Genomic DNA, 26,567 nt, shown 5'->3' with positions numbered 1-26,567 from the left:
ATAAAAGTGATCCATTTCTAAGTTATTTGTCTAATCACTATGTGTACAACTAAAACTAATGAAATATTGTATGGCAGCTGTAATTGAAAAATGAAAGCTATTTTAAAATAACATTAGGTACATAAAGTTAAAATAATACACATCTGAACTTTAGATCAAAGACAATAATTTATTTTTGTTAATATTTCCTGTTTCCTTTGTTTCTGTTCTTTTTTCTAAAACGGTATGTTTTAATTTAGGAAATACTAGAAATTTATACAGGCAGTCCTCAGGTTACGTTGGACTTGACGTACATCGTTTCGTGGTTACGTTGCCATCTCCCATCTACACTAATAAAAGACAAAGATGCTAATTGACCATACCTTTGCTATGCTCATCAGCCTATCAGAAGAGTATGCAAATTAACCCAACAAAGATGGCTGTTAAATTTGTATACTGCAGGCAGATCCCGCTGCGCTGCCCCGCCCGGGTGGGCAGCAGGCCCACCTCAGCACGGGATCTGGGCCTGCCGTGTGCGGGGCGGGTAGGGCGGGCGGCAGCGCAATCCCGAGCTGCCGCCCGACCCAGCACGGGATCTGGGCCTGTCATCTGCGACCGGGGGAGACGGGGCAGGCACCGCGGGATTGGGCGTGCCATCTGCCACCAGGGGAGCGGGCCTAAGCCAGTAAGTGGTTATCTCCTGAGGGATCCCAGACTGTGAGGGGGCACAGGTTGGGCTGAGGGACACCCTCCCTCCCCCGCCAGTACACAAATTTTTGTGCACCAGACTTCTAGTTTATTTATAAAAAAAATGTTCGTCATTTCGACGTATGTACATATGTGCTTTATGGTTTTTAGTATTTATTTACCACAAGTATAGGTCAAGAATTGTTATCTTTCTTTTACTTTTTTTTTCATTTCATTACGGTTTCATTTCATTACTGCTGTGTATGTGCTCCATGTGAGTGACGTAGGTGCTTATGTAGGTGGGTTCCGACTTACAGCGAAAATCACGTTACATCGCACCGTAGGAACAGATCTCCAACGTGACCCAAGGACCTACTGTACTTTGGCATATATAGTTCCAAATTGAATTGTTATAGATCTCTTCAATGTGAAATTTGTGTATAGTTATTTGGATAGATTGAAAAATGTTGGGCTGAAACTAATCTCTAAGAAACTCTTTCTCTATTCATTTAAACTATTTATGAAAGATTGTTGTGTATATCTTAGTCATGAAGAAAGGAAATTTTATATTATTCATTTATAGTATATTGTTTAAATGGTAGTGAGAAAGAAAGAATATTTGTTTTATAATAAGATTCAGTTTACCCAAATCTGTACAAGAATAAAATCAAAGTTATATTTCCTGGCAGTGAGTAAAAATTGATTGAATTCAGTAATTCCACTCTTTATATAACATAAATATGCTGCTGTTACTGAATTTCATAAGGGTAAAACTATAACTACCCCTTTTTAATCATACTGGCAGTTTCAATAACACAAACAATATGATTAATTTTCTAGCCATATTCTGCCTCAGTAGAGCAGTAAAATTCCTGGGATTATTTTACTTTTCTCAGCACAGCTTCTGCTTTAAAACATTTAGATCACAATAAACCTTGCTAAGGATGTCTTCCAAGCCTGTTACATAATTTGATCACTCTGAACTTTCTTAAATCTATCATCTGAATGTGTGGAATAATTTGCCTGCTTGTCTAAGGTACTCCTTGGCTCAATTTAATTCATGCAATGAGTACAGGGAGTTTTGACTCATGATGACTGACTTTTGTACATTTGTATTCTGTTTGTTTCCTTAGCACTCCAGAAAAAGGTAGGGTTAAAAATTAAGGTGGGCCGAAACCGGTTTGGCTCAGTGGATAGAGCGTCGGCCTGCGGACTGAGAGGTCCCGGGTTCGATTCCGGTCAAGGGCATGTGCCTGGGTTGCGGGCACATCCCCGGTGGGAGATGTGCAGGAGGCAGCTAATCGATGTTTCTCTCTCATCGATGTTTCTAACTCTCTCTCTCTCTCCCTTTCTCTCTGTAAAAAATCAATAAAATATATTTTAAAAAAAAATTAAGGTGGGAAAAAAAGGGAAATATATTGGTGAATGCACAGAATATTAATGGTATCCTTTCACTTAATTTTTTACTTTATTTTTATTGTTGACACTATTACAGATCCCCTATTTTTACCCCCTTTTGCCCACCTCTATCCAGCCCTGGCCCCCTCTTCCTGCTGGCCATCACCCCACTGTTGTCTGTGTCTATGTCACTAAATTTTTTACTGTTAGAACACCTACTATAAAACTATATTTTTAAAATGTGTATATACCTACTTTGTCCAAGCACAGACAGAAACAGATATGGCCCAACATTCATGGAGCTTATGGTCTAATTAAGGTAAAAACAAACAAAACAACCTAAGCAGAATAATTTGAGAATCACAAATACAAATTAAAAATTTCAAATGAGTTAAGTGCTGCTAAGTAAAGGTCATGGAGCTAGGCGAGCAAGTGTATTATAAGGGCATTTTACCTAGTTAGATTGGGAGGGCTGTCTTGAGGAAGTGCTAAATGAGCTAATATCTAAAGGATAAACAGGAGTCAGGAGCACTGGGAGAGAAGCATACTTTAGGCTGATACAGTAGTTAAATTCAGAGGCCTCCTGGCAAGAGGAAGAATGGTACAAAGGAGCTACTGAATAAAGCTGGAGCAGGGAATGTGGATTCAAGGTGAAGCTATAGACATGAGTGTGCTCTAGATCATGTTAAGTAATTTTTGCTGTACTAGAACAATGGAAAACCATTGCAGTTTTTCAGTAGGTGAGCGGCATGATTAGATTTACCTTTTGGAAGGTCATCTGGCTGCAGTGTGGAGGAAGGCTTGGGAGGATGGGGTTGTGGCAAGCGTAGGTGGAGGGAGACCAATAGGAGGCTTTTGTGGTACTCCAATGTAAGCTGATGGTACCTTGGATTTAGGGTGGTTGTGATAGAAAAGGAGAGAATGAAATAGGTGTGAAAGGTATTTACAAAGTAAAGCTAATAGGACATGGAAATACATAGTCTGTAGGGGATGAGGGAGTGGAAGATTATTAAACAACATAGGTATTTTGAAACAGTACTAGGTTTGGAGATTTTTTGTTTTGGATAGGTTGAAATTGAAAAGGCTTCAAGATATCCAAAAGAGATGTCAGGCAGACAATTAGATATCTTAGTCTGAAGCGCATGAGGAAGTGTAAGCTTGAGTCAGCTATCTGTGAATAAATTGGTCATGGATGTGACACTGGAGAAAGTATAAAATTAGAAGAAGAGAGGACCTAGGAGCAAGCCTTGAGGAATCCCCAAATGATGAGATTGCAATTTACTAATGTTAGTTACTGATTCTAAAAAGCAAAACAAGAAGGACCCTAAATATGGTACGTTGATTATGTAGTGATTGCATTGCTTATAATATAAAGTCCAAAAAAATGTATATATACACTTTGAATAATTATAAAGTCAGTGTTTATTAAAATACATTTCATTTTCAAAATTAAGCTATCAGCTGTTAAAGTGTGTATACATTTTGGGGGGACACCCTGTAGCTTAAAATTACTTTGTTCTTCCAGTCCAGTTTAGAAGCATGAAATATGTCCAGTGTATGAGTCGCATTTTTATTGTGGGATGTTGCACAGGAGGTGGGAAACTACCTGATGGTGGTACTTAATATTCTTTAATGTCTGCCTTTTTTTCATCAAAAATCTTTTCCAATTCATGCTCTAATTTTTGTCAAGAGTTCCCCTAAGGCAGTGATGGCGAACCTTTTGAGCTCAGCGTGTCAGCATTTTGAAAACCCTAACTTAACTCTGGTGCCGTGCCACATATAGAAATTTTTTGATATTTGCAACCATAGTAAAACAAAGATTTACATTTTTGATATTTATTTTATATATTTAAATGCCATTTAACAAAGAAAAATCAACCAAAAAAATGAGTTTGCGTGTCACCTCTGACACGCATGTCATAGGTTTGCCATACTGCCCTAAGGTATAACATTGCATTTTCAGGATGCAATTTTACTTATTTCTGTAAGCTTTTTTTTTTTTTTTTGCTTAGTGTTTTAGTGTCACAGTGTTTGAGTTCATAAAATGTAGACTATTTCAGATAGTTTATATATTTTACTAGAGGTTTGGTACATGAAATTTGTGCTCTTGCGGCGGGGGGTCCCTCAGCCTGGCCTGCACCCTCTCACAGTCCGGGAGCCCCCGGGGATGTCCAACTGATGGCTTAGGTGGGGAGTGGTCCTAAGCCGGCAGTCAGACATCCTTAGTGTTGCCACTGAGGCTTCCTGTCTCATCCCCCACTTCTTGCTGAGCGGTGCTCCCCCTGTGGGAGCACACTGACCACCAGGGGGAAGCTCCTGAATTGAGCGTCTTTCCCCTGGTGGTCAGTGCGCATCATAGCAACTGGTTGTTCCTCCGCCATCGGGTCGAAACCAGCTCTCTGACATCCCCCAAGGGGTCCCAGATTGTGAGAGGGCGCAAGCAAGGCTGAGGGACCCCTCTGGTGCACAAACAGGGCTGGAGAGGGACATGGGAAGTTGGCCAGGTGGGGAAGGAAAGCAGGAGGGCTCCAGGGTGTTTCCGGCCCATCTCGCTCAGTCCTGGTCGGCCGGACCCAGCAGCAAGCTAAACTACCGGTCAGAGCGTCTTCTCCCTGGTGGTCAGTGCACATCAGAGCTACTGGTCGACTTATCCCTGGTGGTCAGTGCACGTCATAGTGAGCGGTTGAGTAGCCTTACATTTCATGAGCATATTATGCTTTGATTAGTTGAATGGCCGACTGGACCACCAGACACTTAGCATATTAGGCTTTTATTATATAGGATGTTTTTATCCCCCATTATCCCTCCCCCTTATCTCTTCATTTTAAATAGAAGCTCATCCAAGTGGAATTTTAAGATTTTTTAAAATTTATTTTTAGAGAGAGAAAAATATCAATGTGAGAGTGAAACATTGTTTGGCTGCTTCCTGCATACTGCCTACCAGGGATTGAACCCACAACCCGGGTATGTGCCCTGACCAGGAATTGAACCAGCAACTTTTTGGTGCACAGGATGACATCCAACCAACTGAGGCACACCAGCCAAGGACCAAGTGGAATTTTTAAAAGTGTTTTTCTTCCCAGATCTGCAAATATTTGTAATTTTTTTCTACATAAAATATGGATACTGTAGAATTAAGATGTTATGAACAGTTTTTTTCAAGAATGCTTCATGTGTTTCTCAGGGGAACTATTCTACCTTCTGGTAAGCCAGAGAATGATTCTGATTGACTTAACTTGATATTCAGCCATATGTTATGTTGTAACACTCTAGTATTTTTTTATTTCATAATCTTTAAAAATATCTTAATGAAGGAATATATCATAAAATGATTATATTATTCTTCTCCCAGCAATATAGCCTATATAATAAAAGGCTAATATGCAAATAGACCAAATGGAGCAGGGGTCCTCAAACTATGGCCCGTGGGCCACATGCAAATACAAATATTGTATTTGTTCCCGTTTTGTTTTTTTACTTCAAAATAAGATATGTGCAGTGTGCATAGGAATTTGTTCATAGTTTTTTTTTAAACTATAGTCCGGCCCTCCAACGGTCTGAGGGACAGTGAACTGGCCCCCTGTTTAAAAAGTTTGAAGACCCCTGAAATGGAGGAAGGACCAGTCGCTATGACATGCACTGACCACCCGGGGGCTAACGCTTAACACAGGAGCTGCCCCAGGGTGGTCAGTGCACTCCCACAGAAGGAGCGCCACTCAGCCAGAAGCCAGGCTCACAGCTGGTGAGTGCAGCAGCAGTGGCAGGAGCCTCTCCCACCTCTGCAGCAGTAGGACATCACCTGAGGGCTCCCAGACTATGAGAGGGTGCAGGCTGGGCTGAGGGATGCCCCCCCCCCCCCGTGCACAAATTTCATGCACTGAGCCTCTAGTATATATATGTACATATCCATGAAGAAACCTCTGGCTCTTCATAGTTTTGTTTGTTTTTATCTGTGTGTATTTATTCATTTAGCAATTTTTTTTTTTTTGAGTACCCACATGTGTCAGGCACTACTCAGGACATTTACATTTAGGATTCTTACCCTTGAAGAGCTCACCCAAAATGAGGGGAAGATAGTTAATAATAGACATACTAAGTAAACTATATCCAATGTTTAAAAATGATAAGCACTAAGGAAAAAGAAAGAGAGCATAGTTGGGGGATTGGGAGTGGGGAGCATGGGGTTTGCAGTTTTAAATAGGGCAATAAGAGTAGGTGGTAGGTAAAGACATGAAGTGAGGGTGTTAGCCAGATGATATCAGGGTGAGGAACTTCCAACCAAGGGAAGTGAGAGTGTAAAGGCCTGAAGGCAGGAGTCAAAAAACAGCAAGGAATCAAGGAGTCCAGTGTGACCAGAGTGATGGAAGGAAAGATCAATAGGAGAGGAGATAGTGTAATTCTGTGGGCCATTGTAAGGCATTTGGTTTTGACTCCAAGTAAAATGAGATATAAGGGAAGATGCAGTGCCCACTCTGCACAATCAGCAGCAGTGATTTGGGTTCCCAACCTCATTTTCACTCACAGGACCCAATAGGTACCAGCTGTATTGAGCTTTGTAGAAAGATACAGAAAGTACAGCAGACCACATGACAGCTTCAAATAGGTCTTTATTGGCAGTTCTTATAAAAGTTTGGGGCTGCTTCAAAACCCCATAGTGGGTACACTCAGTTTTATGAGATGAGGCCATATGGGTGCGTGTGAGCTACACCAGCTAGAAAGGCCTCGAATCTAGCAGGAACTATCTTATATAATAAAAGACTAATACACAAATTGTCCCCTCTACTGGAAGTTTGACTGGGAGTTCGACCAGGGTGGAGCTGCCAGGCCAACCGCCCCCGATCAGCTCCCCCACCCCAATTGGGGTTGAAGCCGGCCGGCCAACCTTCCATGTTCCGTCCCCCTGGCCGGCCCAGCCCACCCAACCCAGATGAGGGCGGGCCGGCCAGACCCCACCCATGCACAAATTCATACACCAGACCTCTAATGTCTTATAAAGCCCAAGAGTGTACCTCCCACTGTAGGCACACACCTACGTTAGGAGAGACATTACACATAGGAGCTGAGGCCTGTTTTTCATCATGTCTTTTCTTCTTGCTGTGTGTGCCTGCAGGGTCTCTGAGTTCACTCACAGTCAGCCTGGTCCACAGGCAGTTTCCAGTGAGTGGTTATTGTTACAATGTTGAAAACGGCTGTCCTTATTTTTCTTAACCTGGTATGTTTTCATAATTGATGATACCATGAGGTTATGTTCCCATGGAGAAAGAGTTCTGACCTGCAGTCAATCCTTTCTCCTCTGGGAGTTTCTACAGGGTTTTGAGGAGAAAAGTAACACTTGGCATCTTAAAAGGATTACTCTAGTTGCTATGTTGAGAATAGATTTTAGGGAGATCAGAATTAAAGAAGGGAAACCAGGGAAGCTATTAAAGTAATTCAAGCAATAGATGACAGTGGCTTGAAATTGAAATGGTAGTGAGAAGGGTTCGATCCTAAGTATATTTTGAAAGTAGAACCAAAAAGTTTTGCTACTATATTGATTGTGTGGTTTAAAAGAAATATGAGTCAAGAATGATTAATTTGGATGGAGCAACTAGAAGCATGGAATTGCCATCCAATGAAATAGGGAGGTCTTCAACTGCAGTGAATTTAGGGTCAGAGATTAAGAGTTCAGTTTGGACATGTAGGACATCCATTTGGAGACAGAGCAGCTAAGTGTCTATACAAGTGGGATTTTAGAGAGGTTTAGAGATATTGATTATTATATAAATAAAGTTGAGTTTAGAGAGATAAATTTGAAAGTCTGACACATATGTTATTGAAAGCCATTAGACTAGATTTGGATGAGGTCACTATAGCAGTGAGTATGAATAGAGAAAGGAACTGGAACTGAGCCTTTGGGATCTCTGTGTGTGTGTGTGATCAATTTATTTGTTTTCTTCTGCTTGTTTGACTTTACTCCCTCTCTGGGAAAGATATTATTATATGAAACTTAAGATTATTTTCTTTCAAATTTTGAGAGGGTTTTTTTTTTATTTCTTCTTAATGAGGCTACAGCTGATGCAAATGTTATTTAATACTTTGAGCCTAAAAGTGTTTTTCCATGAAAGTAAGAGCGTTATTTGATTTTTTTTCTTTCTTTTTTAGGGATGATTTGGTCAGACATTAAAAGACTCTGGTATGAAGGGTTGGAAGACTTTTTAGAAGAATCTCGTAATCAACTCAGTTTCGTCATGAATTCCCTTTATTTGGCAACCTTTGCCCTGAAAGTGGTTGCTCACAACAAGGTGACTATTAACTATGTCAATTGGAGACACAAGTGAAATTTATTTAGGAGAAACCTGAGATATTTAGCTACCTAAGTCTGAGTTCCATTGGCTCAAATCTGTATCTGATGTGTTTTCATTTTAAAGCTATCCTGTGCAAGGGAATAGTGCGCATTGCTTCCTTCCTCTCCAGTAGTTTAACGATCTTAATTACCTGTGAATGTTGGTTATCTGTTAAATGCCAGGCACCATGGTTTAATACTTGCTTTATACTTATCTCATTTTATCCTCACAGGGACTCTTTGAGACTCTTTGTCCTTATCCCCTTTTTTCCAATAAGGAAAATGAAGCTCAGAAGTATTAAGTAACTTATCCAAGTCCACACAGTAAGGAACCAAGCAAGACTGGATTTAAATCCAGGTCTGTCTAGGCATTTTCTTTCTACCAAATGCTGATTCCTTATATCTGAGCTAGGTTTATGTACCTCATTAACCTTTATATACTTAAAATGAAAACACAAAGTTACTTCAATTAATTAGAATTAGATATCTTTATATCTGCCAGAGATAAAAAGTTTATCTGAATGAAATTAATTATATAATGTTTTACACATTCCAATGTTAACTGTCTTTGTTTAAAGAATTTAGATTCTGAAGAGTCACATTTAAAGAACTAAATGATACAGGATTTTCTGTTTTCTGGGTTTTTTTATGTGTGGGTTTTTGTTTTTTTGTTTTTATACTAACTTATAAACTATAAAAGGTGAACTGGTTATCTAACATCATTTTGCTTTATTAAAAACTCTGTTCTTTTAAGTAATTAGTAGTAGGAACATGTTAAATATGGTCAGTGACCAGAATTTTGAGATTACTAAAAAATAAAAATTGGTTATACATAGATATACAGTTCAATAAAGAGTTGAAGGTCATTGTTTTATTAGACTAGTCTCTTTAGCTCTAGAAGTGGGATCCCAAAATCATATATTAATCAAGCATTTTAAACAGTTTGAAATGAAAAGGGATGGATGCTATTAATAATTATGCCAGGAAAACTGGTACATAATCTGACTATCCCAGGTGGTTGGAGCATGTGGCCACTCTATGTCTAGGTAACAAAGCGCTCCTTTGCATATAAAAAGGAGAAGAACTTCTATGGCTTATTCTAGAATCCTAATTCAAGGGACAAGGTTAATTTAATAAGATAGGTAATAATTTGACATGTAAACGTATTTAAAATTTGTGTTGTGGAATTTAAGAAAAACTAGTAAACATTTATTCATAAAAAGTTTAATAACAGTTTTTAAAACTTTAATTTCTTAAAACCTAACAATTTCTGGGAAAGCCTTATATAGAATAGTGATATTGCCTCATCTGGGTAGAAATATTTTATTTTATTTTTTTTTAGCATATTATCCTTTTATTAGTATAGATAAGTACTTAATGTAGGATTGTTGTTCTCTTTTTTTATTTTTATTGCTTAAAGTATTACAAAGGGTATTACATAAGTATCCATTTTATCCCCCCGCCCTAGACAGTCCCCTAGCCTCCCCTATTCCCCAGTGTCTTATGTCCATTGGTTATGCTTATATGCATGCATACAAGTCCTTTAGTTGATCTCTTACCCCCCTACCTCCTGCCCCCCAACCCTCCCCGGCCTTCCTGCTGCAGTTTGACAATCTGTTTGAGGCAGCTCTGCCTCTGTATCTATTATTGTTCAAAAGTTTATAATGGTCTCTATTGTCCATGAATGAGTGAGATCATGTGGTATTTTTCCTTCATTGACTGGCTTATTTCACTTAGCATAATGCTCTCCAGTTCCATCCATGACGTTGCAAATGGTAAGAGTTCCTTCCTTTTTAGAGCAGCATAGTATTCCATCATGTAGATGTACCACAGTTTTCTAATCCATTCCTCTACTGATGGGCACTTAGGCTGTTTCCAGATCTTAGCTATGGTGAATTGTGCTGCTATGAACATAGGGGTGCATATATCCTTTCTGATTGGTGTTTCTGGTTTCTTGGGATATATTCCTAGAAGTGGGATCACAGGGTCAAATGGGAGTTCCATTTTCAGTTTTTTAAGGAAACTCCATACTGTCTTCCATAGTGGCTGCACCAGTCTGCATTCCCACCAGCAGTGCACAAGTGTTCCTTTTTCTCCACATCCTCTCCAGCACTTGTCGTTTGTTGACTTGTTGATGATAGCCAGTCTGACCGGTGTGAGATGGTACCTCATTGCTGTTTTGATTTGCATCTCTCGGATGATTAGTGACTTTGAGCATGTTTTCATATGTCTCTTGGCTTTCTGAATGTCCTCTTTTGAAAGGTGTCTATTTAGGTCCTTTGCCCATTTTTTGATTGGATAGTTTATCTTCCTTTTGTTAAGTTGTATGAGTTCCCTATAAATTTTGGAGATTAGGCCCTTATCAGATATGTCATTGGCAAATATGTTTTCCCACACAGTGGGTTTTCTCGTTGTTTTGTTGATGGTTTCTTTTGCTGTGCAGAAGCTTTTTATTTTGATGTAGTCCCATTTGTTCATTTTTTCTTTCGTTTCAAGTGCCCTAGGAGCTGTATCAGTGAAGAAATTGCTTCGGCATATGTCTGAGATTTTGTTGCCTTTGGATTCTTCTAGAATTTTTATGGTTTCCTGTCGTACATTTAAGTCCTTTATCCATTTTGAGTTTATTTTTGTGTATGGTGTAAGTTGGTGGTCTAGTTTCATTTTCTTGCATATATCTGTCCAATTTTCCCAACACCATTTATTGAAGAGACTATCTTGGCTCCATTGTATGTTCTTGCCTCCTTTGTCAAATATTAATTGAGCATATTGGTTCGGGCCGATTTCTGGGCTCTCTATTCTATTCCATTGATCTATATGCCTATTCTTGTGCCAGTACCAGGCAGTTTTGAGAACAGTGGCTTTGTAATACAACTTGATATCTGGTATTGAGATCCCACCTACTTTGTTCTTTTTCAGGATTGCTGCAGCTATTCGGGGTCTTTTTTTATTCCAGATGAATTTTTGGAAAGTTCGTTCTAGATCTCTGAAGTATGCCGTTGGTATTTTAATGGGAAGTGTGTTGAATTTATAGATTGCTTTGGGTAGTATGGACATTTTAATGATGTTGATTCTACCAATCCATGAACACAGTATGTTCTTCCATCTGTTTATGTCTTCCTCTATATCTTTTTTCAACGTCCTGTAGTTTTCTGAGTAGAGGTCTTTTACCTCTTTAGTTAAGTTTATTCCTAGGTAGCTTAATTTTTTTGGTGCAATGGTAAACGGGATTGTTTTTATAATCTCTCTTTCTGAAAGTTCACTATTGGTGTATAGAAATGCCTCAGATTTCTTGGGGTTAATTTTGTATCCTGCTACATTGCCAAATTCATGTATTAAGTCTAGTAGCTTTTTGATGGAATCTCTAGGGTTTTGTATGTATAATATCATGTCGTCTGCAAATAAGGACAGTTTTACTTCCTCTTTTCCAATTTGGATGCCTTTTATTTCTTCTTCTTGCCGAATTGCAATGGCTAACACTTCCAGTACTATGTTGAACAGGAGTGGTGAGAGGGGGCATCCCTGTCTTGTTCCTGTTCTTAGGGGAAATGGTGTTAGTTTTTGTCCGTTGAGTATGATGTTGGCTGTGGGCCTGTCATATATGGCTCTTATTATGTTGAGGTATGATCCTTCTACTCCCACCTTGCTGAGAGTTTTTATCAAAAATGGGTGTTGAATTTTGTCAAATGCTTTTTCTGCATCAATTGATATGACCATGTGGTTTTTTTCTTTCAATTTGTTTATGTGATGTATCACGTTTATTGATTTGCGGATATTGTACCATCCTTGCATCCCTGGGATAAATCCTACTTGGTCATGGTGTATGATCTTTCTGATGTACTGCTGGATCCGATTTGCTAAGATTTTGTTGAGGATTTTGGCATCTATGTTCATGAAGGATATTGGCTTGTAATTCTCTTTCATTGTGTTGTCTTTACCTGGTTTTGGTATTAGGGTGATGCTGGCTTCATAGAATGAGCTTGGAAGTGTTCCTTCCTCTTGAATTTTTTGTAGTAGTCTGAGGAGGATAGGTTTTAGTTCTTCCTTGAATGTTTGGTAAAACTCCCCTGTTAAGCCGTCTGGTCCTGGGCTTTTGTTTGATGGAAGCTTTTTGATGACTGCTTCAATTTCTTCCATAGTTATTGGCCTGTTGAGATTTTTAGATTCTTCCTGATTGAGTTTTGGAATGTTGTATTTTTCTAGGAATTTGTCCATTTCCTCCATGTTGTCTAGTTTGTTGGAGTAGAGCTGTCCATAGTATTTTTTAACAATCATTTGTATTTCTGTGGGGTCTGTTGTTATTTCGCCTCTATCGTTTCTGATTTTATTTATTTGGGTCCTCACTCTGCTTCTTGGTGAGTCTGGCTAGAGGTTTGTCAATCTTGTTTATCCTTTCAAAGAACCAGCTCTTGGTTTCATTGATTTTCTGTATTTTTTTTTGGTCTCTATGTCATTTATTTCTGCTCTAATCTTTATTATTCTCCTTCCTTCTACTCACTCTGGGGTTTTCTTGTTGCTCTCTTTCTAATTCTTTGAGTTGTAGAGTTAGGTGATTTACTACCATTTTTTCTTGTTTTTTGAGGTAGGCCTGTAGAGCTATAAACTTCCCTCTCAGGACTGCTTTTATTGTGTCCCATAGGTTTTGGATTGTTGTGTTTTCATTGTCATTATTTTCCAGGATGTTTTTAATTTCTTCTTTGATCTCATTGGTAACCCAATCAATATTTAATAGCATGCTATTCAGCTTCCAGGTGTTTGAGTATTTTGGGTTGTTTTTATTGTAGTTTATTTGTAATATTATGCCATCGTGGTCTGCGAAGACGCTTTTTATGATTTCAATCTTCTTGAATTTGGGGATACTTTGCTTGTGACCCTATATATGGTCTATTTTTGAATATGTCTTATGAGCATTTGAGTAGAATGTATATTCCCTGGCTTTGGGGTGAAGTGTTCTGAAGATGTCTATTAAGTCCATCTGATCTAGTGAGTCATTTAGGATTGCTGTATCTTTGCTCATTGTTTGTTTAGAGGGCTTATCCAGTGCTGTCAGTGGTGTATTAAAGTCTCCTACTATGATTGTATTGTTGTCGATCTCTCCTTTGATATCTTCCAGGAGTTTTTTTATGAATTTGGGTGCTCCTGCATTGGGTGCATATATGTTTACCAGGGATATATCTTCTTGTTGTATTGATCCCTTTAGTATTATGAAGTGGCCTTCCTTATCTCTTGTTATGGCCTTCACTTTGAGGTCTTTTTTGTCCGATATAAGTATTGCTACCCCAGCTTTCTTTTCCTTTCCATTTGCCTGAAAGATATTTTTCCATCCTTTCACTTTCAGTCTGTGTGAGTCCCTTCTAATGAGGTGGGTTTCTTGTAGACAGAAGATGTATGGGTCATGTTTTTTTATCCATTCAGCCACGCGATGTCTTTTGTTTGGAGCATTTAGTCCGTTTACGTTTAAAGTTATTATTGAAAGGTACTTGTTTGTAGCCATTTCTTTTTTTGTGTGTCTGTTTTCTTTCTGAGCTTTTTATTTCTTATTTTTATACCAGTCCCTTTAGCATTCCTTGCATTGCTGGCTTGGTGGTGACAAACTCCCTTAGCCTTTTTTTATCTGTGAAGCTTCTTAATTCCCCTTCAAGTTTGAATGATAGCCTTGCTGGATAGAGTATTCTTGGATTCAGTCCTTTGCTTTGCATCACTTTGTAAATTTCAGTCCATTCTTTTCTGGCCTGATGTGTTTCTGTTGAGAAATCATTTGACAGTCTAATGGGAGATCCCTTGTATGTAACTTTCCGTCTCTCTCTTGCAGCCTGTAAGATTCTCTCTTTGTCTTGAACATTTGCCATGGTGATTATGATGTGTCTTGGTGTGGGTCTTTTCGGGTTCACCTTGTTTGGGACTCTCTGGGCTTGTGTGGCTTTTTTCTTCCCAACCTCAGGAAAGTTTTCTGATATTATTTCTTCGAGTAGGTTTTCTAATCCTTGTTCATCCTTCTGTTGTTCTGGTACTCCTATTATTCGTATATTGTTTCGTTTCATGTTGTCCCAAAGCTCCGTTAGGCTCTCCTCCTGTCTTTTAATTTTTTTCTCCAATTGCAGTACATTTTGGGTGTGTTTTGCTTCCTTGTCTTCTAATTCACTAATTCGGTGCTCCACTTCTCCTAGTCTACTGTTGATACTTTCAATGGAGTTTTTCATTGCAGCTATATCACTCTTCATTTCTTCTTGGGTCTTACTTAAGTTGTTGATTTTATCATCGGTTTCTTCTAGCTTCTTCCATATGTTATCGATTTTTTCATCTGTTTCTTCTTGCTTCTTGCAGAGGTTGTCGATTTTTTCATCAGTTTCTTCTTGCTTCTTGCAGAGGTTGTCGATTTTTTCCTCCATCCAGTTTATGCACTCTAGGACCCTTATTCTGAATTCTTTATCTGTCATGTTGTATGCCTCTGTATTACTTAGCTGCTTTTCTGGAGAGTCCTCCTTCTCTTTCCTTTGGGGGTTTCTTTGTCTACCCATGTTTGATCTCACTGACATATCTAGACGTTGAGTCGTTCAGTGGTTGCTCCCTTGGTGGCAGTGACTCCTTGGTCTGTGGTTGCTCTTTGGGCGGTTGCGGTAGCAGCTGCTCTTCAGTTGGCAGCAGCTCCTCTGGTGGGTGCTGTTCACAGCTGTGGTGGCTCTTCTGGCTGGTGGGGTGAGGTTTCACGTACAGCTGCTTGTCCTCAGCAGAGGATGTGGTGCTCAGGAGGTTGCTGTTGCTTGGATCTGCTGCGTTGATTTAAAGGCACAAAATACAACACAACAAGGCACCATGTACCAGGCACTATACACAAATATATTCACGATATTAATAACCCCAAATAAAGGTGACCACCTGAATTAAGAGAATTAGGGGATAAGGAAGAAGGAAGAGAAAAAGATAAAAGAGAAAAAAGAAAAGAAAAGTAGGGACCAAAAAAAGGAGTGCAAAAATGAAGTTGGGAAAAAGGAGGGGGGAAAATAAAAGCGAGAAAAGAAAAGAAAAAAAAAAGAGCGAAAAGAGAGAATGAAGTGGAAGAGGGGAAGAGACTTTTTATATGAGGAGAATACTCCTATAGAACAGCCATTAATCCCAACAAATTCCAGCAACAGCTCCCTGGATATGAATGCAAACTAGAAACAACCAATAATATAATGATGAAAATAGAATGGAGAACACTAATCCCAAAATAAAATAAAGAGAAAATAAAATGGCCCTTTAAAAAATGGTAAAATGGTAGCAGTAATAATACTGGTTAAAAATAAGAAGGTAGTAATTAAAAGGGTAAAATCAGGTGATGGAAAAAGAAGAAAAGAAAAAAAAAGAACAGAAAAAAAAAGAGAAAAAATTGGTTTCTTAGTTAAAAAGTGAAAAAAGAAAAAAAAAATTGCAGTAGTGAAGGTCCTTCGTTTCTTCTATTCTTCAGTGTGGCTCGCCTTAGACCTTCCAGGTATTCAGGAGAGTGTTGAGTTTCCCTGTGATATACTGTTCCTCAGTGTTGTAAACCACAGTCCTTATTTTAAAGCATGCCGCATTTATTTCCCAGACTGCCTTATTTTGTGTTTAGCAAAGAGTCAGTTTGTGGGTCAGCCTCTGGGTGGCAGTGTTCTGGGGTTGGCCTCTGAGGCTATAGGGCCTCTCCGTCCACTGGAAGTTCACTGCCCAGAGCTGACTGCGTAATAGTTACCGGTGCTGTGTTGTTGCTGGGATTGAAAATCCCTCTATAGGCCAGACCCTGTTAACTCCCAGGGACTGATCATGTTATCTTAATCCTTGATCTCGTACAGGGTGGAATCTGGGTGTGGCTGTGCTCCTTGCCTGTGGGCTGGGGGGAGGAGTCTCACTCTCTGGAGAGGATGGCTGCCCCAGTCCTGGGCTCAGGGGTGTCTCAGCACTCAATTCACTGCCACCTCTCCCGGCTCCCCCTCTCTCCCCAGTCTCTCCCCAGATCCACTCCTCCGCACACTCTCCCTCTCTTCAGCACAGGTGAGTGTCTGTATCCGAAATGTCCCATGAACAGGATTCAGTGAAAACAAACAAACAAACGCCGGCCGTGGAAACGGGGAAGGCTTGGTTTCTGTAAGCTTCTTCTCTTACCGTGACTGCATGGTCAGGTCAGCTCTTCAGGCTGCCCCCTTTAGGCTCAGTCCTCCGTGATCACAGAAACCAGCTCTCAATTCCCCCAGCGGCGCCAGGAATCCCGCGGTTCTCCTTCCCACCCTCCCCCCCCCCCCCCCCCCCCCCCGTCAGGGGCTGTGCCTGTCCCAAGGGACACGGCTGTCTGCCACGCGGTCTCCCTCCGACTCTCTGGGCTCAGAGGTCTGGCAAACTTTCCTGCCCAAATCCCTGGTTTTTTTTACCTTTCCAGGGGAGTTCTGCTCTTCCCGGCTGCAAACCCTCTCACCAGCTGAGCAATTTTGCCAATTCAGTGTGGGTGTTACTAGTTTCAGCTACTCACTTCATTTTTCGAAATATTTTATTGTTAAAACAATCTTATTTCTATTAAAAGAAGAGAAATTTATAAAACATAATGACCTCCCACAAGGAAACATAATTAAAATGTTTGTTTTCAATAATTGGAATAAGTTTTTATTTTACTAAATTGAGAGAGCTATTTACCTTTGGCTTTTTCTTCCTTAGTTTCATGACTTTGCTGATCGGAAAGACTGGGATGCATTTCATCCTACACTGGTGGCAGAAGGACTGTTTGCATTTGCAAATGTTCTGAGTTATCTTCGGCTCTTTTTCATGTATACAACAAGTTCTATCTTGGGTCCATTACAGGTAAGTAATTAAAATTTCATATATATAATTTTTTTATTGCAGCCATTCCCACCCCGGGCAAGCCCCCATCGCCCCAGTGTTTGTGTCCATTGTTATGCTAATATGCATGCATACAAGTCCTTTGGTTGCTCTCTAATCCCCCCTTCCCCTGCCATTTGTCTCTGGATCTATTCTTGTTCATCAAATTATGTTGATCATTATATCCCACATATGAGTGAGATCATGATTTATCTTTCTCCAACTGGCTTATTTTACTTAGCATAATGCTCTCCACTTCCATCCATGCCGTTGCAAATGGTATAAGTTCCTTCTTTTTTATAGTAGCATAGTATTCCATTGTGTAGATGTACCACAGTCTTTTAATCCATTCATCTGCTGATGTGCACTTAGGTCAGTGATGGTGAACCTTTTGAGCTCGGCGTGTTAGCATTTTTAAAACCCTAACTTAACTCTTGTGCCGTGTCACATATAGAAATTTTTTGATATTTGCAACCATAGTAAAACAAAGACTTATATTTTTGATATTTATTTTATATATTTATATATTTAAATGCCATTTAACAAAGAAAAATCAACCAAAAAAATGAGTTCGCGTGTCAGAGGTTTGCCATCAATGACTTAGGTTGTTTCCAAATCTTAGCTATTGTAAATTGTGCTGCTATGAACATAGGGGTACATATATCCTTTCTGATTGGTGTTTCTGATTTCTTGGGATATAGTCCTAGAAGTGGGATTACTGGGTCAAATGGGAGTTTCATTTTTAACTTTTTGAGGAAACTCCATACTGTTTTCCACAGTGGCTGCACCAGTCTGCATTCCCACCAGCAGTGCACGAGGGTTCCTTTTTCTCCACATCCTCTCCAGCACTTGTCGTTTGTTGATTTGTTGATGATTAAAATTTCTTAAAGAATACTTGTTAGATGTCATTATTAACATCTTTTACTTGCACACTAGAACATTGTTCTCTCATAATGTTAAAGCTAACCTTTGCTTTTGAAAATAACAATTGAAAAGACAATTTGTTAATCTACTTTGCTTCTGGTTGAATGATAATCCTTTGCTTTCAGGTATTCAGTCTTTACTAAATTGTGGTCCATTGTGCCTCTCTCCCCAGTCCATAGACATAGGTGTCTTTTAAATAGTTATTCTTCAGACATTAGACGAATATAAAAATCTGCTTCTTAAAATGAATCTCACATTTAAAAATTTTATTTAAATATATTTTTATTGATTTCAGAGAGTAAAGGAAATAGATAGATAGAAACATGAATGATGAGAAAGAATCATTTATCAGCTGTCTCCTGCACACCCCTGCTACTGGGGAGAAGCCCACAACCCAGGCATGTGCCCTGACTGGGAATCCAACCATGACCTCCTGGTTCAGAAGTCAATGCTAAACCAATGAACCATGCCAGCTGGGCTCATATTTAAAGTTTTAAGTGATAAATATAAGGGAGGTGTTGTATAAACAATTTATACTACAGGATTTTGAAAATATGTAAGCTAAATTTTAAAAAATACTCTTTAACTGTTTAATAAATATTAAATGCAATAAGTTGGAAAATAGCATAAAACCTAACAATTTTTTGAGAAAACCTCATATAGAATAGTGGTATTGCCTCACCTAATTTTTTAGACCTAAAAAATTTAATAGATTCCATGTAGTCCAACTTTATATGTTACAGTATTTTATAGTTAAGAAATAGTGCTTTTGAGATGGACTAAATCTAAGTGTCTTTGTGGTTGCTCTTTGGGCGGTTGTGTTTTTCATTGCAGCTATATCACTAAAGGAAGGACTCATAATTGGTTGACTTTACCCACAGATTTTAGTAGCTGATTATTTTTAGAAGGTGGGATCAATTATGCTAGGTAATTGGCCCTACATATACTCTATCAGCGGTTCTCAACCTGTGGATCTCGAACAATGAAAATACATCCTGCATATCAGATATTTACATTATGATTCATAACAGTAGCAAAATTACAGTTATGAAGTAGCAACGAAAATAATTTTATGGTTTGGAGTAACCACAACATGAGGAACTGTATTAAAGGGTCGTGGCATTAGGAAGGTTGAGAACCACTGCCTAAGTTATCTTATAAGCCTGAAAATCTGAGCAATATTTATTTTCCCTGGAGAAATCAAAATTTATTAACAATTTAGATTCTCTTTTAGATTTTTAGAGGAGATATTTTAAATAAAAGGCATAATTACCTTCTCCAAAGATATGAATATAAAATATGGAGGGGAAACCTGAATTGACTTGGTTGTGCTCTTGTCCTGCAACAGTGTTTCCTGAAGTGTTGTTACAGGCCCCTCTCACAGACACCAGAGAAGTGTTAATCGGAGAGCCCCTGAGCCAGAGGGAGAGGGCTGTCCCCACTTGATTCTTGTCATGCTCATAGGAATGAATTCAAACGAGTGAATCCAGATAATAATTGTGATGTGTTAATGTGAATTTATTAAAAAATTAAAACATTCACATTTATTAAGCAAGGCAAGCCCAGATGGACTTACAGCTAATCTGAAGAACAAGTCGGGTGGGAGATTTCTGCCTTATATACCTTCTTGTCTGTGAAGCTTCTTATTTCCCCTTCAAGTTTGAATGATAGCCTTGCTGGATAGAGTATTCTTGGATTCAGTCCTTTGCTTTACATCACTTTGTAAATTTCTGTTCATTCTTTTCTGTCCTGATATGTTTCTGTTGAGAAATCATTTGACAATCTAATGGGAGATCCCTTGTATGTAACTTTCCGTCTCTCTCTTGCATCCTGTAAGATTCTCTCTTTGTCCTGAACATTTGCCATGGTAATTATGATGTGTCTTGGTGTGGGTCTTTTCGGGTTCACCTTGCTTGGGACTCTCTGGGCTCGTGTGACTTTTTTCTTCCCCACCTCAGGGAAGTTTTCTGATATTATTTCTTCGAATAGATTTTCTACTCCTTGTTCATCTTTCTGTTGTTCTGGTACTCCTATTATTCGTATGTTGTTTCGTTTCATGTTGTCCCAAAGCTCCCTTAGGCTCTCCTCCTGTCTTTTAATTTTTTTCTCCAATTGCAGTACATTTTGGGTGTGTTTTGCTTCCTTGTCTTCTAATTCACTAATTCGGTGCTCCACTTCTCCTAGTCTACTGTTGATACTTTCAATGGTGTTTTTCATTGCAGCTATATCACTCTTCATTTCTTCTTGGGTCTTAAGTTGTTGATTTTTTCATCTGTTTCTTCTAGCTTCTTCCATATGTTATTGATTTTTACATCTGTTTCTTCTTGCTTCTTGCAGAGGTTGTCGATTTTTCCCCCATCTGGTTTATGCACTCTAGGACCATTATTCTGAATTCTTTTTCTGTCATGTTGCATGCCTCTGTGTTACTTAGCTGCTTTTCTGGAGAGTCCTCCTTCTCTTTCCTTTGGGGGTTTCTTTGTCTACCCATGTTTGATCTCACTGACATATCTAGACGTTGAGTCGTTCAGTGGTTGCTCCCTTGGTGGCAGTGACTCCTTGGTCTGTGGTTGCTCTTTGGGCGGTTGCGGTAGCAGCTGCTCTTCAGTTGGCAGCAGCTCCTCTGGTGGGTGCTGTTCACGGCTGTGGTGGCTCTTCTGGCTGGTGGGGCGAGGTTTCACGTACAGCTGCTGTTCCTCAGCAGAGGATGTGGTGCTCAGGAGGTTGCTGTTGCTTGGATCTGCTGCGTTGATTTAAAGGCACAAAATACAACACAAGAAGGCAGCACGTACCAGGCACTATACACAAATATATTCACGATATTAATAACCCCAAATAAAGGTGACCACCCGAATTAAGAGAATTAGGGGATAAGGAAGAAGGAAGAGAAAAAGATAAAAGAGAAAAAAGAAAAGAAAAGTAGGGACCAAAAAAAGGAGTGCAAAAATGAAGTTGGGAAAAAGGAGGGGGGAAAATAAAAGCGAGAAAAGAAAAGAAAAGAAAAAAAAAAGAGCGAAAAGAGAGAATGAAGTGGAAGAGGGGAAGAGACTTTTTATATGAGGAGAATACTCCTATAGAACCGCCACTAATCCCAACAAATTCCAGCAACAGCTCCCTGGAGATGAATGCAAACTAGAAACAACCAATAATATAATGATGAAAATAGAATGGAGAACACTAATCCCAAAATAAAATAAAGAGAAAATAAAATGGCACTTTAAAAAATGGTAAAATGGTAGCAGTAATAATACTGGTTAAAAATAAGAAGGTAGTAATTAAAAGGGTAAAATCAGGTGATGGAAAAAGAAGAAAAAAAAGAAAAAAAAAGAAGAAGAAAAAAAAATGGTTTCTTAGTTAAAAGGTGAAAAAAGAAAAAAAAATTGCAGTAGTGAAGGTCCTTCGTTTCTTCTATTCTTCAGTGTGGCTCACCTTAGACCTGCCAGGTATTCAGGAGAGTGTTGAGTTTCCCTGCGATACACTGTTCCTCTGTGTTGTAAACCACAGTCCTTATTTTAATGCAGGCCGTATTTGTTTCCCAGACTGCCTTATTTTGTGTTTAGCAAAGAGTCAGTTAGTGGGTCAGCCTCTGGGTGGCAGTGTTCTGGGGTTGGCCTCTGAAGCTATAGGGCCTCTCCCTCCAGTGGAAGTTCACTGCCCAGAGCTGGCTCTGTAATAGTTACTGGTGCTGTGTTGTTGCTGGGATTGAAAATCCCTCTATAGGCCAGACCCTGTTAACTCCCAGGGACTGATCATGTTATCTTAATCCTTGATCTCATTCAGGGTGGAATCTGGGTGTGGCTGTGCTCCTTGCCTGGGGGCTGCGGGGGGGAGTCTCACTCTCCGGAGAGAATGGCTGCCCCAGTCCTGGGCTCAGGGGTGTCTCAGCACTCAATTCACTGCCACCTCTCCTGGCCCCCCCTCTCTCCCCAGTCTCTCCCCAGATTCCACTCCTCCGCACACTCTCCCTCTCTTCAGCACAGGTGAGTGTCTGTATCCGAAATGTCCCATGAACAGGATTCAGTGAAAACAAACAAACAAACGCCGGCCGTGGAAACGGGGAAGGCTTGGTTTCTGTAAGCTTCTTCTCTTACTGGGACTGCATGGTCTGGTCAGCTCTTCAGACTGTCCCCTTCAGGCTCAGTCCTCCGTGATCACAGAACCCAGCTCTCCATTCCCCTGGCAGTTCCAGGAATCCCTTGGTTCTCCTTTCCCCCGTCAGGGGCTGTGCCTGTCCCAAGGGACACGGCTGTCTGCCAAGCGGTCTCCCTCCGACTCTCTGGGCTCAGAGGTCTGGCAAACTTTCCTGCCCAAATCCCTTGTTTTTTTACCTTTCCAGGGGAGTTCTGCTCTTCCTGGCTGTAAACCGTCTCACCAGCTGAGCAATTTTGCCAATTCGGGGTGGGTGCTACTAGTTTCAGCTGCTCACTCCATTTGCTCCGGGACACGACCTGGGACGCGTCTGCCTATATCGCCGCCATCTTTCCGGAATCCTATATACCTTCTTGTCAATAAATTTTTTTAAAAAAATTATCTGCTAGTTAACCTGATACAGATTAACTCTGAAGGTCTCCCCTTTTCTTTGTTATGGCTTTTCTACAATTTATGAGAAGCACTTGGCAATTAAATCCCTAGACCTCTGGCTTTTCTATTTAAACAGTTGGGATGAGATAAAACTGTACTTCCCACTCCTCCCTGCTGTTTTAACAGCTCCAGGATGATTTGCACTAAGTAGTCTCTGGTTAAGGAGAAGTTGAATTAAGACTCCTTGTCCTCTTTTCCCTTTCCTTCCATATCATCTGCATTCTTTTGTGAGAAGTTTTAACCCTTTGTTCTTTTTTTTAATTAAATCTTTATTGTTCAGATTATTACATTTGTTCCTCTTTTTTCCCCCCATAACTCCCCTCCTCCCAGTTCCCACCCCATCCTCCGCCCTCTCTCCCCACCCACTGTCCTCATCCATAGGTGCACGATTTTTGTCCAGTCTCTTCCTGCATCTCCCACACCCCTTTCCCTCCCAAGAATAGTCAGTCCATTCCCTTTCTATGTCCCTGACTCTATTATGATCACCAGATTATTTATTCACTTGATTCTTAGATTCACTTGTTGATAGATGCATGTTTGTTATTCATAATTTGCATCTTTACCTTTTTCTTCTTCTTCCTCTTCTTAAAGGATACCTTTCAGCATTTCATATAATACTGGTTTGGTGGTGATGAACTCCTTTAGCTTTTCCTTATCTGTGAAGCTCTTTATTTGACCTTCAGTTCTGAATGATAGCTTTGCTGGATAAAGTAATCTTGGTTGTAGGTTCTTGGTATTCATCACTTTGAATATTTCTTGCCATTTCTTTCTGGCCTGCAAAGTTTCTGTTGAGAAATCAGCTGACAGTCGTATGGGTATTCCCTTTTAGGTAACTGAGTTTCTTTCTCTTGCTGCTTTTAAGATTCTCTCTTTATCTTTTGCTCTTGGCATTTTAATTATGATGTGTCTTGGTGTGGTCCTCTTTGCTTCCTGGACTTGTGAGTCTGTTTCTTTCATCAGGTAGGGGAAGTTTTCTGTCATTATTTCTTCAAATAGGTTTTCAATATCTTGCTCTCTCTCTTCTTCTGGCACCCCTATAATTCTGATGTTGGTACACTTGAAGCTGTCCCAGAGGCTCCTTACACTATCTTCGTATTTTTGGATTCTTTTTTCATTTTGCTTTTCCGGTTGGGTGTTTTTTGCTTCTTCACATTTCAATTCTTTGACTTGATTCTTGCGCTCCTCTGGTCTGCTGTTGGGTGTCTGTATAATATTTTTTATTTCAGTCAGTGTATGCCTAATTTCTAGTTGGTTCTTTATCACAACATCGAGGGTCTCATTAGATTTCTTGAGGATCTCACTACATTTATTGGCGGCTTCTAGACAGTTCTTGAGAGACCTTAAAAGTGTGGTTCTGAACTCAATATCCTCCATTGACAGTTTTGTCCTGTTTCTTGGTCTCCACATTTTTTATGCTTTCTTGGTGCACCCCCTAGTGGTCTTTGTGCGCAGTCTTGTTGTAGTTAAGCCTTGATTGTTGTCGGCAATACCGGGGGTGATTTGACCTCCAGGCTAACTGGCTATGAGAGTCAGCTGTGTCTGCAGTGGGAGAGCTTCTGTGCTGGATCTCTAGGGCGGTGCTAATCTTGCCTTTGCCTGAGGCTATCTGGCAAATGGCTCTGTGCAGGGCTTGGGCGGGGCGGGTCCCTGGGGATCTACAGGGTGGGCGGAGCAAGCAGTTATGGCTGCTCTCAGTTCCGTCCCTAGGGGCTCTGCCTCACAGAGTCCCAGCAACCACTGCAAACCTCGGAGAAAGAGCTGCCTTCGAGTTCCGACCTAAGCCAGACAGTCCTTCTCCTGTTTGGGTCTGGGTCCCTAGAGACTCGCCCGGATCTGGAGCTCAGAGTCTGAAACTCCCTCCCGATTGAAAACAACAACCGCGCCCTCCACCGCCAGCCCGCTCCGCGCGCACTCCGCACCTTAGTATTTCACTTCACCACTGCGCCTCCTCTGAGTCTGGGTATGATATTCTCTTTCCTCCTAGTTGTAGAATTTCCACTCAGCCAGCCTTCCAGTGGTTCTGGATGATGTCCGTTCCATCTTTTAGTTGTTTTTTGAAGTGGTTGCTCGAGGCAGCAATCTCCAGCGTTAACCTATGCCGCCATCTTGGTTTCTCCAACCCTTTGTTCTGATACAAGCAGCCTGCAAAGCTTTTTGCCTTTGTTTAATTTTCCTGAATCAGTTTCTCTATTCCACTTGTCCCAGAATTTTTCTAGCTTTCCATTGTTCTATAACAGTGTGACACCTTAAGCAAGTCCTAACTGAAATAATGTTGGGACACACTGCATTAATTAACTTCTTTTGAGAATTCACAGTTCACATTATCACATTAAAACCTGTGAGAAAGTACAGAAACTTATTTAACATTATTCAAACTCTTATTACTTAGGTTTGTTTAATGCCATACACATCTTTCATGAAATGTGTTCAGGTCTGTTTTCCACCAAAATATAGTATGTGAAACATTGGTTTAGAGACCATCTCTTATTTTGATTTAATCTTGCCACTAATATCTTTTATGAATGTTTTAATCAAGAGTTAACAGTACTTTTACGTGTATGTTGATTTTTTTAAGCTAAAAACTAGTGGTATCACCAAGTTTGCATACTAGAAATTTCTACAAACAATTGAAAAAGAGAAAGTATATTAATACTTCTTACTGAATTATCTATTTGTATTTCTTAAAACTATGGACTCAAGTCTTCCTGATTTAGTCTCTTCCCAAAAGAACTATAGATGTATATACAAAAACTGCATTTGTCATTTCAGTTGTTATGTGTGCTTTTATCTTCCAGCAGAATAATTTGTGGGGTTTTAATAGCCATAGAACTTATCAATAATTTAAGTCAGGCCAACAAATATTTACTGTCTTTCTATTTTTTAAAAATTTCTGCAGGTTAATAATAATATATGCTTAAATATTATTGTTTAGTTCAGCAAACAATTTTTTTAAATTATCTTTATTAAAGTATACTTTGTATAGAATAAAGTATACCCATCTTAACTGTATAGTTTGATAAGTTTTGCAAATGTATAAACTTGTTTAATCACCACCATAATCAAGATACAGAACATCTGTATTCCTCCAAAAAGTTTCTTGATGCCCTTTTTCCATTTAGTATTTCCCCCACCCTTGTCCCAGGCAACCATAGATTATATGCGTGTGATTGTCTAGTATAGATCTCAGAACTGAATGATGTTTAAGTATAAGTAGAATTAATATTGTCTTACTGTTAGGGTCCCTGAAGGAGGAATGCACGAGGCCAAAGTAGTAAGGGTTTATAAATTTATTAGGTTGTCTGGATACCAAATGGGCTGAGTACCCAAATGGTGCCAACAACTAAAGATGGGGAGTCAGAGGTTTTTAAAGGACTCTAGGTGGGCTTTTTCTGGGTGGAGAATTCTCTTTGCAGGTCTGGATCCTGGGAAAGTCTGGAAGGGAGAGATAATGGTCTTAGCAAGTGGAATGTGGTCTAAGCAAGTGGAATGTCCATTGTGAAGTGGCCTAAAGGTCAATTTCCCAGGGGAGGGAGTATTGATTCAATTATTTGATCAGACCTAATATTCCAGCCTTTTTTTGTGGAATAGGGATGAAGGTCATATCTTCCATAGTTACTTCCTGCTGAGAGGGGGCATTGAGATCATAGGAGGATGGATTTGATTGTCAGCGACTGGAACACAGTATAGATTCCTCAGGGTTGGAGCAAGGGGTTGTAGCAGCCTGATTTCTCTGAAAGATTGGCTGGTGAAGGCTCAAAAGTGGTCCTGTTGAGTGACTTGGAAGGTAAAAGCTGGTGCTTCGGCTGCCACAGTATCATTTGTCTGGTTTTGCTGCTTTTCTGGGCCTGAAGCTGAAATA

At 39.8% G+C, this 26,567-nt stretch overlaps 1 protein-coding gene across 7 annotated transcripts in view; it reads left to right on the top strand.

Annotated features, from left to right (window-relative positions):
- Window positions 1–26,567, top strand: part of TRPC1 (transient receptor potential cation channel subfamily C member 1) — a 201,877-nt gene that overhangs the window by 102,452 nt on the left and 72,858 nt on the right. For 5 of the 7 annotated variants that reach the window (XM_059688257.1, XM_059688258.1, XM_059688255.1 and 2 more), the window contains 2 exons: window positions 8,206–8,345; window positions 17,045–17,188. In XM_059688257.1, the coding sequence (XP_059544240.1) occupies window positions 8,206–8,345; window positions 17,045–17,188 (284 nt within the window). Of the gene's footprint in view, window positions 1–8,205; window positions 8,346–8,529; window positions 8,745–17,044; window positions 17,189–26,567 lie in introns of those variants that run through there. The other 2 variants (XM_059688261.1, XM_059688259.1) reach the window with 2 other exon arrangements.

The sequence above is a fragment of the Myotis daubentonii genome, chromosome 3 (genome assembly GCF_963259705.1).
Source record: "Myotis daubentonii chromosome 3, mMyoDau2.1, whole genome shotgun sequence".
NCBI lineage: Eukaryota > Metazoa > Chordata > Mammalia > Chiroptera > Vespertilionidae > Myotis > Myotis daubentonii.
This window is presented reverse-complemented; position numbering and strand designations above follow the sequence as displayed.